This window comes from Notolabrus celidotus, chromosome 1 (assembly GCF_009762535.1).
Source record: "Notolabrus celidotus isolate fNotCel1 chromosome 1, fNotCel1.pri, whole genome shotgun sequence".
NCBI classification, from domain to species: Eukaryota; Metazoa; Chordata; class Actinopteri; order Labriformes; family Labridae; genus Notolabrus; species Notolabrus celidotus.
In genome coordinates, this window is record NC_048272.1 from 9,528,458 (window position 1) to 9,543,885 (window position 15,428).

At 38.4% G+C, this 15,428-nt stretch overlaps 1 protein-coding gene across 2 annotated transcripts; it reads left to right on the forward strand.

Annotated features, from left to right (window-relative positions):
• The first annotated feature begins 567 nt into the window (after positions 1–567).
• LOC117815635 (caM kinase-like vesicle-associated protein) lies at positions 568–15,018 on the forward strand. 2 transcript variants are annotated; one of them, XM_034687456.1, is made up of 11 exons: positions 568–1,184; positions 10,556–10,699; positions 10,807–10,938; positions 11,685–11,759; positions 11,922–12,060; positions 12,174–12,294; positions 12,387–12,462; positions 12,568–12,704; positions 12,823–12,901; positions 12,992–13,079; positions 13,558–15,018. In XM_034687456.1, exons 2-11 carry the CDS (start codon positions 10,605–10,607, stop codon positions 13,870–13,872), a joined length of 1,257 nt encoding a protein of 418 aa, XP_034543347.1. In that variant the 5' UTR covers positions 568–1,184; positions 10,556–10,604; the 3' UTR covers positions 13,873–15,018. The 2 variants fall into 2 exon arrangements, with proteins under 2 accessions (XP_034543347.1, XP_034543338.1); XM_034687447.1 differs by having other exon boundaries at positions 927–1,184; positions 10,559–10,699.
• The last annotated feature ends 410 nt before the right edge of the window (positions 15,019–15,428 follow it).

Below are 15,428 nucleotides of genomic sequence, written 5' to 3' on the forward strand. Positions count from 1 at the left end.
CTGCCGCCGCCAATTAGCCTCAAACACTCTTCAGAAACAGATGAGTGACGTCACGGATCCTACGTCCATATTTTATACAGTCTATGGATACAACTTGATAATAGTTGTTAGCTGTTTGTGTGATGAATTTTGTTACAGAGGCAGATATCCCAGTGAAGCATGGTCTAAACATAAACGTTGAATAAATGCCTACGAATAGATGTCGATGATGTATGTTCACTTTGAAACCATTTTTGAACAGCTTTTCAACAGTTTCCATAGATGTGTTTTAGAAGTAATTTCAACAGACAAATGCTCAGTGGGTTGTATAATCATTCAGATATATCAAAGTTTGCAATCAGGGTATGATTAGTGGAGATGGAAAGAGATCATAAGTGCAAATGATTCGAATGTGTGCCGGCTATCCACCCCCTGCAGAGTTCAGTGCCCCAATTTGACCTCCCTGGACAGAAAAGTCTGGTCACACCCCTGAAACTAAGACGATTTGGAAGACCAGATTCATCCCAACTCGCCTTTCTATCACTCCTTTGGAAATATCTATCATATCAAACGAAAGGATCAATCAGTATCTTTGATGGGAAAGCAGTGAGCACACAAACCAAGGCACATAATGTCTCTCTAGGAGGAGATCAGATTGAGGTGGAGATAATCAGCATGCAAGGAATTACTTGTTTTGGATTGACAGGGAAAAACTGCTCTTGTTTTGGTGAAATTGTCTCATTAATAGACTGACATCAACTTCCGGAGAGACATGGAGAGAAAAAAATCTTTTGACCCAGCTTTTTTTCTTTTAGTGACTGAACTCTGACGTGCAGCCTTCATCGTCACCCGCTTCATTCACTGTTTAAACTCCTTAAAACGATAATTCTGTCCCAAAAGCATTTGCTGCACTGCTGCGCGCGCGCGCGCGCGCGCACACAAACCTCACAGTTGGTTCGCGTATCTCACGCGCGCACACACCTCCCCTCCCTCCTGCATCATAGCCCGCTGTTACCATCACACGTTCACGTAATACTCCGTGAACACGCTGACTTGTTGGAAATGCTCGACTATCTCAGATCTGTCTGATAGCGCACACAGGCTGCACAATCAGCGGAGGGAAAAGTAAAGCCAAGCCAAGAAAAATAGTCCATTATAAGACGGAGGACTGGATTATTGATTAACATCAGTTGACTTCACTGAAGGTAAGTGATCACAGTTTGCGTATAGTCTTCGGGGAACCATCATAATATTTTAAAGCTCTACTGCCAAAACGTGAGAAGTGGAGATTGTTCTGTGAGGTTTAAATCTGACGTCTTCAGCTCCCCTTAGTCTAAAGTTGACGACACATGATTGATTTCAAAAAGTTTGGCGGCAATGAAACATTTAAGCAAAAATCTGGCACGTGCCCACGTGATAAAAGAAACCTGCAGAATAGTTTCCATGCGACCTGTGCACTTGCAACATGTTTGTGCAACCTGGCTGATGCGTGAATACTGCATGTAATTTATCGAATTGTGTCGCTTGCAGAGCAGAGAAATTCTATGAAAATCCATGATTTAAGCAGTGGTACCTGTTATCATGTTGAAGCTTGCACACATTTCTACTAGTTACTGTGCCCAACAAGTCAGCTTACATTATGATCTTAGTCTGTGTCTCTATTTTCTATAAGGCATTCTCTTTCATGATGCACTCAGACTGTAGCCCCCCTGAGTTCACATGTTCACAGTCTCATGGTGTCCCTGCCTTCCTGTCATTATTTGTCATCATTTTGCACCCAAAGAGTTTGTGATTGCAGTTACTTTGCAGGTGCTGAAAGCCACCTCTTCTTGCACTCCAGAAGGGAACAAGTGCACTGACTTGTAAGATCACTGAAGGGGCCTGTCCTAAGCTTAATAACACCACACAAGAGAGCCACACAGGTGCATGTGAGGACCTACAGGCCTCTGCAAAGTTTTTGGTATTCTTTAAGACTCATTCCAGCATTTTGGAAATTCACTTTGGACACTTCCAGCACATATAACCAATAGCATGTTTAAAATTTAAGAGGAAATAAGAGGAAAGTTTTGGAAGCTGTGTTGCACAGCCGGTTGGTTTGAAGCGGGAACAATAGACTTATGGTGGTGCCATGAGGAGGGCCCATCTGCTGGAGAGTGCTTGAAGCAGTACACTTAATTACTGGTTTAATGGGCTTACAATATTACAATTGACTATCTTTATAAATAGGAAAAGTTCAAAGTCATAGATTTCTACAAGAAACTCATTAAAAATACATTGAAACATGGTTCCTGATGCTGCAGTGCTTTCAGACATCCAGCCACACGTCATCATTTTTTTTTCTACAGGTGTATAGTTTTCTCCTCCCTTTAGCCTTGACAGCTTTTGATGAGCAGCTACAGATTCATCAGTGAATGAATAGAGTGTTTGAAAGAGATATTTTCAATAGAGCTGCGGCCCTTTGTTTATGTAACAGGCTTCACACTGAATTGAACGTGTTACCTGGATCAGGGTTTGCATCACTGAGCAATCAGCTTTTTGTTGTCTTGAGTGTCTGGATGATTTTTTGTTTGTTTTTGTGTATACACTGTTTAAATTCAAATCAATCATCATGGTTTCAGTCACATGAAGTGGCAGTGGTGTTGGGTAGTTTTGATGTCGAGGAGTACGCAGAGAGCTGCTCCGCACAGTCAGTACCATGGTGCATACTGTAGCACTTGGTGACCATAGCAACAAAACAACATCAGAAGACTCAGATGAGCCAGTGATGCCAGAAGACGAGATGAATGGTTGACTGGAAGCATTGCAGAGCTCAGCACAAAGACAGACTGATTCATGCACATCAACGTTTCCCTCCTCTACACAGAATCTGAACAAACACGTTTCTCCCTCTTCTGTTCATGTGTGATGTAATGTCCTTGAAAATTAAAAGTGTAACTGTGTTCTCTGTTATAACAGCTTAGCAAGAACAACATTTAGCTCATAAATTAGACATTACAGACTTTAACATTTGGCTCCAACCTCATCAGCACCATCTGCCCCCGTCACCCAGCCATTCTGTTTGAAAAGCCTTGGCTGGGGCCAAAAACACAGCCCCCCATGGCCTGCTTCCACTGACTGACATGTCTTTGTCAAAATAACATAACATAATATTAACCTAATCCAAATGAACCAAACAACTTATATGTAGTTGTGTATTAAAAAGAAGCAACTTAAATAATTTCACAATTTCTAATCTCCAGCTTGCATCCTAATGCAGCCGTGTTATTGTTCCCAGTGCCCCCAAACTGCATTCAGAAGGTGCCTGAGAACTCTCTGTTTTTATTTCATAAATATCCTCCCACATGCAAGTAAACACAGACACACACACACACACAGATAGTTACATACTTCTCCTTGGACACAGACAAAGTATGCTAGTAGGACCAACAGAAAACTGTAACAAGGCAACAGCAAACATTATCCATAAAAAAAAACATGAAAATAAGCAGCCACCTTTGGGAAAATCTGAGCGCATTGTACAGTTTTCAACTCGGTCAGTCAGCACGACTCAGCTCACATATCAGATGGACCTTTTCAGAAGTTAAAAAAGGATTAGTTCAAGAAGCTTCTTGTAAATATGGGACTGTATTAATACTTTAAAACACTTGCTGATCGCACACTTACACATACGTCTAAAACCGAAGATTTGTATCATATTTATGGTAACCTTACATGTCATGTTGAACTATGAATCAATTTTCTAACACATTGTTTAAATTTGTTGTAGATTTATGTCCCCTGGTCTAAATTACAACCTTTCAATGGTGATATTTCAATTTCACAACTTAATTAGGCAGGGGCGGATCCAAGGGCCACCCCCTTGGATCTGGGGTGGCCAATGCCCCCCCCTGTGATGTGTGATTGGCAACCCCAGCTGCTATAAGAAGTTCAGTACTCCGGCTGGCTTTTATGCTCTCAATTTTGACTTTAAACGCAGAACTTTATTTAAGTCTTCTAAACACACTTTCGATGCATTTGTGTTAGTAATCAGAGATAATTTGAGCAGTGGAGATATAAAGAGTTCATAAATGTTATTTCTAACAATCCACCCCTGCAAAAGTCAGTGCTTATGCTTGGCCACCCCAGTTCAAGAAGTGTGGACATACTCCTGCTCATAGATCAGTCAGTATTAGACCTTTAAAAATGCCCTGACAAAAAGCAAGATGCTCCATCCCTCAGTTTTATTTCAAATATACAACAGATCAAGAGACTTTTTCTTTCCGCAAAGGAATGAAAATCTGCAACATTGCACTCATTTCATTCTTGCTATAAAACCTCATTGAGTTGTTTTGTATTATTGCAAAGGGTTATTTAGCTCATGTAACAAGCTGAGGACATGGGAGATTAGAGTTGGGGTCTTGGAACACATTAGTCCAATTACTATCATTTTTAACAGATGAACTGTGATCCTCCAAAGCAACATTTTTCTTTATTTTCTCAAATGAGACCATCATGTGTTGGACATATTTCCTCCAATTAGTGTCAAAGCCGTACATTTTAAATTATTTATTTTTGTCTTGTTGCTGCTGTTCTGAGACAGCTTTAACATTGTGTGAAGATACTATCTCTCCTTTGTTTTTTTCTCTTCAAAATGAGACGTTTGTAAGATAATATGATATGATACAAAATGATATAGAATAATAGAACTGGAGCTAATAATCTTTATTCGTGGTTTGTGGTATAACCAATTTTCACTAAATATTTCTCATTTGCTTCAACTCAACTTGGACTACCACAATGTCCAAACAAAAAGACGGAGAGCAACTTTAATTCGTTTCCAACAAGTGTAGTGTGTGAGAGTGGCTCAAAGATGGATGTCATATGTTTATCCCCACTCTTTTTTTCCCAGTGCCCACTATTGGTTCATCACTGATATCCCCTTTTTTGGCCTATTGACCTTGATAATTCTACATGATTGCACACAAGCTGTTTTTGTTCCTGCAAAACCAGCAAATTCATCCAGGAGACTCTAAAAAGGCTGCTTTTAACACATGTCAAGGTCAAAGTCCAGTCCTGTCCTGCTTTAAACATGGTGACTATTATAGCAAATGTATTTTCTTAAAATGTGTAATTATAACATGCAGTTAGTTTTTTTGGAGTACTAATGAAATAAAACTCTTCATAGATGATAGAGAAAGAAAAAATATTCATAAGGGACATTTGAGTGCAGGTTATTGCTTGCAGATTATGGCCTGTAATGCTTAAGAATGTAAATGGGAAAAGATTTAGCATTTACTGACATAATGCCACGAATATAAATGTAGCATATCATTTTATTTTCTTAGTGAAGTACAGCAGCTCTGCCTTTGTCATGGTCTTAGTTGTTAAGTTTTCCCTGCAACTGATTAAAACTGATGCAGCATTTAAATTCCCATTAATGAAGCACTCTTCATTCAGATCTTTCAAAAGACAAAGATAAAAGAATCCTGATTCAGCAAGTCAAGAGCCTTCTATCTTTTCTCTTCTTCGGGTGAAGATCTTACTTTGAAAAGGGGGAAAAAACAACCGCACACAAAATTCAGTCTGACATTTCAAACCAACTGTTAGTGTTTGGTGCACTGTGGTCCTGTGAGTCCATATTTTGAGAACAGGTGTAGGGATCTATGATTCATTTTGCAGTATAAAGATTGCATTAAGTAGTCTCACCTCAGCCTCGTACATTAACTCTGCTCTGCATGCACGATAATGTTTGTCTTTGTGAGGCATCAGAGGCCACCAAAGTGTGCCAATGAGAGCCATTCAAGATGCTAAGAAGCTACGTTTTGTTGATATCATCATCAGAAGTGACCACTATTCTGATTATGTAACGAAATATACCTTGTACAAAACGTTATGAAGACATTCAAAATGACAAAAGGGATCCAAAGAAAAGTATTTGTTCTTGTGTCCATCATCTGTGTGCTTCTTTGTGTATGAAAGAGCATCATGGCAGGATTGAGGCATGCATTGTGAAATAATTCTTCCACCCAGGCAGCACAGTTGTGTGAATCAGTGTGAGAGCCAGAAAACAGTAATGTGCAGTCTGGGTATTGTAATTGCAGGATTCATGCAGAGGATATGATTTAGCTCATAATCATCTAGCAAATAGTCATCATACTGCAGACTAATGGTTCACTGACAGCCCTCCTCTTTAGCACAGAGGAGAGTGCTATTGATGCTGCATGATGCTCAGATAAGCATTGTACTGAAACATGCCAGTGTTTGGACTGTAGTGCTGTAGTAAGAGATGTGCTCTGTTTGAGTAGTTTGCAACACCAACCCTTTTTGTTCACCCGTGGGAGAAATGTTCTTTAGCTTGTGCACACTCCTGGAAACAATGCAGCTCAAAGTAACAATCATTATGTGATATAAACTTGGACTAACAAAAGAGAAATAAAAGACAATTCAACCAGATATATATGTTGCACATAATTTTTGTCCCATTTGTTTGACTTTTTATTGATTACTGTATTTGAATCCCTTGAGTATAGAAGTACAGCTCTTTGTAGCTATCTTTTATATACTTTTTTAAAATGCCTTGTTAAAAATGTTGTGAAGAATACAATCAGCATCCTTGGATGTTAAAAAGTGGAGCCAATATGGAAGAGCAAAAAACTGCAGTTCCACGAGTGTCCACTTGATGCAAACTGCAAAAGCCAAGGAATATCCACGAGGCCCCATGTTATAGTGCCCATTACAGCTGCATTAACCATGTTTACATCCTGAAAAAAACAGTTTAATGTATGATGCTAATTTATTTATTCATACGCACTATACATGGGGTGGAACTTTTCATTACTCACCTGTCAATAACATAAAGGGTAAGAGTTGTACATACATTTGCACAATGCATAATGGCAGAGTTGAGTTGACAGACAGTGGTGTGTTTCCTGTCTCTAGATTGAAAGTTAGGTTGAGTCAGTATTTCCAGTGTGGTGCCTGTCATCATTGGGCCTCGAAACATGTCTCCAGAAACCAATAGGTGACATCACTTAGACTGTATCCATGCTTTATACGATCTATGTGAACAAACTTACTTTGCAAAAAACCCCAATTCAGATTCAGATTTTTTCTGGTTTAATTCCAAAGTGGGTCACTACATTGATACTTACACTGTAGGCTTATGTTTCAAATACAGTAAGACCTATGAAACAGTATTTTATACAGCTTTTAGTTTTGGCCAAGCAACCTTTTAAGAATCCCATACATTCTGCATACAGCAAGGTACCGTGTACACAAAGCTAAAATGACTTTGCCTGCCACTTTGAATAACTTTTTCTGGCAATAACAAAAAATAGCACAACTGCAGTGCAGCTCTGTACATATCGGGCCTTGCTGAGTAGTTTAGATAACATCAGAGGCCCGATAAGAGATCTTCTTTTAACCGGTACTAGCACCACTTACAGAGATAAGTATTACTGTTTATGTACCTCAGTGAAGAGGTGGACAAAGTTGTACTGAATTTATTTCTAGCTGTATTTTATTTTAAAAGTATACATCTTATATGGCTTGTGTAATTTATCCAGCAGGGTATTATTTAACAGTACTTGTGTGTGACATATCTATAGTGAAGAACCAAGTTGCATAAAAAGTTGAGCACAGTTTTGCTGTATGTGTAATAGAATGGGACCATTTTTCATATCCGACAGTGTAAAGATGCCACTTTTCAACCATTTCTCACAGTCTTCTAAACAAGCTTGTGCTTATGTAGCAGTTTCTATTCATAATGAAGAACCAATACTTCTGAAACCTTATAAAAGACAGGATTAAATTTGACTCCAATATTAAGGTTGCAACGACCTGTTTGATGCTGAAGTGACACATTGACTTACTCCTTGTTGATAAAGGTCATGTTATCCATCTGTGCCAGGGTATAAAATCAAGAAATCAACCTTCAGCACTGTAGCACTGACACTTTTATTCACTGTTAATGTGTAGGACTGCATCCAAGTGAATAAAAAATTGCATGAATATTTTTTCTCCCTGCTGTGTGGGGATCAAAGACAGAAATCAGTTTCAATAAAGAGGCTTAAACGAGGAACATCAGTGGAAAAATAATCTTTTTAGTTATTATAAACAAGCAATTTACATAAGGTTACACTTGATATTTCAGCTTTACGGGTGAGCCTGGATCCTAGAGTAATGAGTCCCCTTGTGGACTCTTCTACAGTGTATACAAAGCATGCTGTCTAAAAGTAAAAGTCTTTGTTTGTATTATATAAACATGAGATCTTCAGCAGGAGCTGTTCTGCTTTGTTGCCTTACAGTAATGAACCATAATAAAGGATTTTCATTCATCACTCTTCTTACATGTGCATTCAAATTCCATGTTAACATTTATACGTCTGCTCTTTGTTGTACTATAACAGATATGACTGGATGCTAAAGCAGGCAGAAATCTGTGCCTCTGATAGGGTCTTGACTGAGGCTCCAGACAGCACCTCAGTCAGATTTTCTCTACTCCCACTCTCCTGTGCTGGCTGCCTTTTCTACTCGAAGGCCTGCCAACAAACTGGCTCTGTTTTCCATACTAGCAACCCAATTCACCAGCTGCTAGTAGTGAACATGTATAGTATTCTGCTGCACGGCTGCAGCGATTCAGGTCATGTAAAGTTATACGTGTTTAGGTGATTTCACTGCAGTAAATGTATACAAAGACATACAGTACTTACTTTCACAAGTGACTATTGAAAACAAGTGTCAGACAGTTGCCTCCAACAAAGATTCTTTTAGCTCAGTCTAACAAAAAATTAAATAATAATAAGGGTTATTTAGATCAGCCTATGTCCATGGTAGCTCTCCAGTTATTTAGTTATTCTATTTATTCATTGAGGCTGTGAAATTGGCATAGAAAAGTGTTAAATTACTTCATGTGGGTGAACTTCGTTTAGTGGTCTTTTTGCTGTTAAAACGTTGTGTTAAAGGCAATGATTTATCCTGCAGATATGTGTGTGTTCTGTTACCTGATCTTCAACAGTAGACAGCTGTGTCACCTTAGTCTGCTGCAGAGTAAACCCCAGGGCTGTTTCCGAAACGGCCTGCTACATACTACTTACTAATGTAGTAGGCAGTAGGTATTGCCTACTACATACTGCGTTTGAATTTAGTATGTAGTATGACTGTTCTGTTCGATCTGTCATGCAGCATGCTGAGCCAGACTTCGCTGGATTTCCGGTTTTGGAAAGCGGAATTAAACAACGGCGAAGCCGATAAATAAAATGCTTATTTAGCATCCATTTATGATTTAAAAAGTTAGGAAGTGGTTTATATGTAATTTGATATCTTTCACAGCACCCAAAAATGGATTTCCTCTCGTCAAAAAATGAGGAAAAAGAAAAAGCAGAACGAGCGCTGTGCATTATGGGAAACAGTACGCGAGGCAGACTGGTCCGATGCATACTGAGATATTTTCCCGTATCAGTAGACATCCGGGGAGTTTTGGCATACTGCAGATTTTGCTCTTGTTCATATACTACTTACTACATGCTGAATTTTGGACATATCAGTACGTACTGCTAGTATAGTAGGCGATTTCGGAAACAGCCATAGTTTGACTAAGAGTGTACTTAATCATACTACTAGCAAGGGTTTGGCAATAAGACAATACATTCTCTTTATACACGTGGTGGTATCTATCCGTTCACAGCTATATTTTGTGTAAAATGTAGAGGTCCATTCTAGACGATGGGCGGTCTAAGTGAGTAGTTCTGGTTGTGTTTGATTTTCAGGAAGCCCAATTTATGCGAGTTGCATCACCATCTTTAACTATGATTGGCAATTTTTGAAGGCAGGACTTTACATTAAAATCTGCTGTTTTAGCTTTTTTTTGTTACATTTTTGGGGTTTTACCATAGACTGTATGAAATATGTTAATATAACAATGTGAATGTGAGGATGAGACTAATTGGGGGTAGAGGAAGTGTGGAAGTCATTTTCACAGTTGGTGGTCAGAACTTCATTTTTCACTGGCTTTAAGAAAGAAAACTTTTCTACCATTTTTTCTTCAGAGTTAAAGACTTCCTCAACTTTAAGTGTCTTTTGAAATATTTTGTAAAAGGAAGACAACAGTTGCAGCTTCAGCTCAGGGTCAGGTTGATCTGAATATTTTTTTAGTGTATAAAGCAGACAGATGAATAATTATACAGCCTCTGCTGCTGCAGCACAGACCTGACTCACTGCAGAGTGATAGAACCAAACCTGGTCGTCTGACAGAGTTCACTGAAGAGACTGTGTTATTGGAAAATCAAATGTTGTGTTGTTTTGTTCATGGGATAATGGGAAATAATTGGCCTCTACAATCTCAACAACACAAACCTCCTCTCTGTTTTAAGATTGAAAGGCGGCTTACTATTCTGTTAATCCCTGCACTGATTTACTGCTTTCATTGTATTTAAAGAGCCATCACTGAGCAGTTATTTCCACCATTACTATTCCTGTCATTAATAAAACAGTTTATTACCACAATGAATTCAAAGAATCCATGATCAGCTCCACTTACTCTGTTGAAATAATGCTGTACTACAGAGTCTGTTAAGTCTAACAGGTTTTATGTTGTTAGCAGATTGTGTTGTGGCAGGACTTTCCCTGGCTAAAGGGCACGAGCTGCCATGCCATTTGGCTGTCTGACACTCGGAGAGAAGAAGGATTACAACAATCCCTCAGAGGTCACCGACAAATATGACCTCGGACAGATCGTTAAATCGTAAGTTCATTCATCTATATTGTAATGTAATTTAAAGAAGCCCTGAAAGTTCCGTAATAAATGTGCTCAAAGTATGACGTTTTTTGTCCCCTGTGTCTTTCTAACAGAGAGGAGTTTTGTGAGATATTCAGGGCAAAGGATAGGAACACCTTGAAAATGTACACCTGTAAAAAGTTCCACAAAAAGGACGGGAGGAAAGTGAGGAAAGCTGCCAAGAACGAGATAATGATCCTAAAGATGTAAGTGCAGTCTGAGCATCTCATTATAGAGCGTACATGTTTCAGGAACTGTCCTGGCACTGAGACAAAAAAACCCAGTAACCTGAGTCAATACCACATACACCATCCTGCTCATACTCATGTCATGACAAATACGCTGCAGAAAATAGTCCCAAAAGAAAACATGTTTGCTTAAAAACACAGCACCTAGCTTGTCTAAATAAATCTCTGAGCTTTTTTGAAATTTAAGTTTTTAATATTTTGACTTTTTCTTAAAATTAATGTTAGGCACAAACAGGGTTAGAAAGTTAGAAAGTGACAGGCCAATTACTTGTGGTCATGGTCCCTGCATCAGGTTTGTAGACAAGAATAAAATCAATTCGTCCAGCCTTATCTTTGTACAACTTTACGTAATGTGTAACGGAAATGCAAAATTCTAGAAAAGACTATCATATTTGCTGTCAATTCCCATTAATACCAAGAACGCCACATTACAAAGGAGAACAGAATGAAACGGCATTACCCCACACATTAACAGGCAAAATTAAGTTAACCACAGAGTAATTTAGGGCAGTGATTATTAAGCATCAAAATTATGTTTAATACCAGCTCTCTTCAAAGCTTTGAGAAAATGTCAGTTATCAGTTATCTAAGTCTGTTGATGTGTAGCTTGTTCTACTCTCTGACTCCATTTATTTCTTATTTTAACCCCACTTACATCCCACCATTTTCTCCCCCTCCTCTTCAACCTTTCCTGCTTCTCAAAGGCTGAAACATCACAACATCCTCCAGCTGGTTGACGCTTTTGAAACCAAGAAGGAGTACTTCCTCTTTCTGGAGCTGTGAGTATTATCGGCTGCTCTTGAAGGAAATCTTTGTGCAGAGTGGAGCGCACAGAGCTGCCTCGACTCGTAAAAGACCAATGTTTACTTCAGAATGTAGTAGTTTGCATTCCTGTTATCAACAAGTGGCATGTATTGAATATGGATCTCCCTTGTCTGCAGTGCTACAGGCAGAGAGGTGTTTGACTGGATCTTAGATCAGGGATATTACTCTGAGAGGGACACCAGCAACGTGATGAGGCAGGTGCTGGAGGCCGTAGCTTACCTGCACTCTCTGAAAATAGTCCACAGAAATCTTAAGGTATACAACTCTGCTGACACCTAGTGAAAAATGACAGCATTTTACCACAAGCCAATTTAACTGCTCTTCGGGAATGCTTTCCAGTTTAAACCTCTCTGTATTTACTCCCTCAGCTGGAGAACTTGGTCTACTTCAATCGTTTGAAGCACTCCAAAATTGTAATCAGTGACTTCCAGCTGGCTAAACTGGAGAATGGACTTATTAAGGATCCATGTGGGACTCCAGAATACCTGGGTAAATAACAAAACCAGACTTTAGAAAACACAAAGATTGAACTGAATTACTAAAAAGGGTTTGTTCTCATACACATTTGATTTTGCTATCAGCTCCAGAGATGGTCGGGAGGCAGAGATATGGGCGACCTGTGGACTGTTGGGCCATAGGTGTCATCATGTATATACTGTAAGAGCTCATACATGTACTTCACATACCTCCTGATCATATTCAGATGATTTGATTTTTAAAAAGTGTGGTATACCAATAAGTTTTGTTCTGCCAACTCATCAGTTTGTCTGGAAATCCTCCTTTCTATGATGACTCTGATGAAGATGACCCTGACAACCGTGACAAGAACCTTTTCCTCAAGATTCTGTCTGGGGACTTTGAGTTTGATTCACCATATTGGGATGATATTTCAGATTCTGGTAAGTGATTACTGTGTTATTGAAATGTATATTAGTTAAGGAATATTAGACATATAACATAATAATAAGAATTTCGGAGAAGCAAATCAGCTTCGGTCATTACTTTTTTATTTTGAAGCCAAAAACTTAGTGGCATCAATGATGGAAGTGGACCAAGATCAGCGACTGACTGCACAGGAAGCCATTGCCCATGAATGGTAAAATATATTTACATTTTAAAAAGTCAAACTACAAAACTTACATTTATACAACAACAAAATAATAACTTTCTTGTATGTTTCCTTTAGGATTTCTGGAAATGCTGCCTCAGACAAGAACATCAAGGATGGAGTTTGTGCACAAATAGAAAAGAACTTTGCAAAAGCAAAGTGGAAGGTAAAGCTTCTCACTTTGTCTCCTTTAGCAAAATATTTTGGTCATATATTTCAGTCATTTTTCTGTAATAGAAAATGTTTCTTATTATTATCATAATAATGATGCAAACTTTAATTTAAAATATATTGGATTTCATGCTCTACTTTTCTAAGTTTTTTTTCTTCAATATTGACAAGTTTTATGCTTACAACTCTGGCAAATCTATAACCAAGTTCTGTAGAAATTGCTCATTTATCCCCGCTCAATCTTCAAAAACATGTTTAAACATCTGCTCCACTGCAATCAAGAGAGGGCAAAAAGGATTTCAGCCTAAAGACTCAACGAAAAAGAAAGCTCAGCGCAAGAGTAGCCTCTGTTTTTAAAGCTTTATATTTTCATTTAAATATCATTGCTGGTATGTTTCAGTCACAGTTCATCTAGAAAGCATGCATCACAATCAGTCAATAAGTCAGGACTCTTGTGTTTTTATCACTCCCAGAAAGCCGTCAGAGTGACCACCCTCATGAAGAGACTCCGGGCCTCCGAGCAGGGAGACCCTGCCGCTGCTGGTACTGCAGCTGACCCTAACACACCCGCTGGTGCTGCTGCTCCACCACCTGGCAGCAGCGGTGGCTTTGCTGCCGCCTTAAAGGCTGCCAGCTTAAAAGCTGCTCTGAGTGAAAAGGCTCCTGACACACAGACTGCAACAAACCCTGCACTCCCCCTGCCAGCCGCAGCCCGACAGGAGGAGCAGCCACAATCACGCTGCAATGGAGATATTCCCCAAATGTTGCCACAAAGCCAGGGAGACTAGGCGTCGCACAATTACAAGAAGAGACCCTCGCCCACTAACAAGCACATGTGCAGTAGAGCCAATGCATTTGGCATGATAAAATCATGTCTATGCTGTTTAACTACCCCCCAGTTTGCAGAGATTTCACAGCATCATGCTTTTCACCACCTTCTTAGTCTTGATTGGTCTTTTGAATAGTGTTCTCCACAATCCCTTGTTATTTTGTGTAAAGGTCCCTTTAAAGCTAGTTGCTAAGTAGCTCTTCTGTTGTATCATTTTCCCTGAAATCTGTAAAAACTCATGGTGTATATTAGTGAAATCAACTCATCTGTATTCATCAGCTCATTGTATAGAGATGTAGTTGTCTATTTCAGCAAACTGCTATTTTTAGCTTCAGAACTTACTACACTAAGTTCATGTCTTGTTACTTAAAATTATGAGTTGAAAGATTTGGTAAGTTGAACATATTGAGATTTTAAGAATATGTAAATGTTTCACTATACTCCTCAGAATGCATGTTTTAGATACTATTCAACAACCACACTTCTAATTAGAGTACATTGTAGCTTAAACTTGTTTAATATTTGAAGGGGTTATAATAAGTTACCTGCTTACTTAAAAATATATTTATTTGTTTGTGAATAATCAAAAACATCATCAAAATGTGGATTCAACCCAGAACCTAGAAAACGTGCTGTACAACTACAGACAGCTTACAATTTTATAACAGCAAGAAAACATCTTTTTAAGTTCAAGTGCCTTAATATTTGTTGCAGTTACATACTAAAATGTTTCTAAAGAAACAACTTGATTAATATCGCTTCTGATTTCTTTGGAATGTTTTAGCTGTTTTCATTTGCTCTTATGTTCAGTTAAATGCAGCTGTTCTGATACCTGTGTTCTGTCCACTTTTTGAAATATGGAAAACTAAATTTAGAGCGTTGTATGTAGAGTGATGTTTTAGCTGTTGTTGTTGTTGTGTTGTCACTTGTAATTAGTAAATTTCAGAGGTTATAGCCAATCCATAACATGTACCACTATGTATATTTGCATCGTATACATGTGTATTTTTTTATTTATTCGTGTATTTAGCAACATTTAGCTGAGCTAACAGGTTGCTACAACGCTTGTGAATGAATAAAATGAGCAATACTCTTATTGCGGAAACTTTTCTCTATTTGTCTCTCACTGACAGTATTTAATATGAAAAGACACTCCACCAATCATCATCCGTTCTCTGCAATGTTTCAATAAAAAGTTAATTCAAGCAATGTTATTCATCCTAAAAACACAAAGTAATTGAACATTTTTATGATTATATAAAAACTTTTCCAAATTTCAAAAGTAAAACCTTGATATCAAATACTATTGGTCAGGACTGATGATTCAAGGCAAAAAGAATTGACACACAAGTGCGCACAGCAGAACATAATTGGCTGTTGTAAGGTGTTGTTGGGTTGGGTTTTTTTTTTCTAATCAAATAAGTGTCAGGGTTGTAAAAAATTTACTTTTTGGCGAATTAATTAAACTTGCAGATTGATCCACTGAAGTTTTAATCTGGATTAATCAGTGTTATG

Coding starts and splice junctions, on each gene's coding strand:
- LOC117815635 (XM_034687456.1), top strand. CDS start 10,605: ATGCCATTTGGCTGTCTGACACTCGGAGAGAAGAAGGATTACAACAAT. Junction 10,939..11,684: donor GAGATAATGATCCTAAAGAT/GTAAGTGCAGTC, acceptor TGCTTCTCAAAG/GCTGAAACATCACAACATCC. Junction 11,760..11,921: donor TACTTCCTCTTTCTGGAGCT/GTGAGTATTATC, acceptor CCTTGTCTGCAG/TGCTACAGGCAGAGAGGTGT.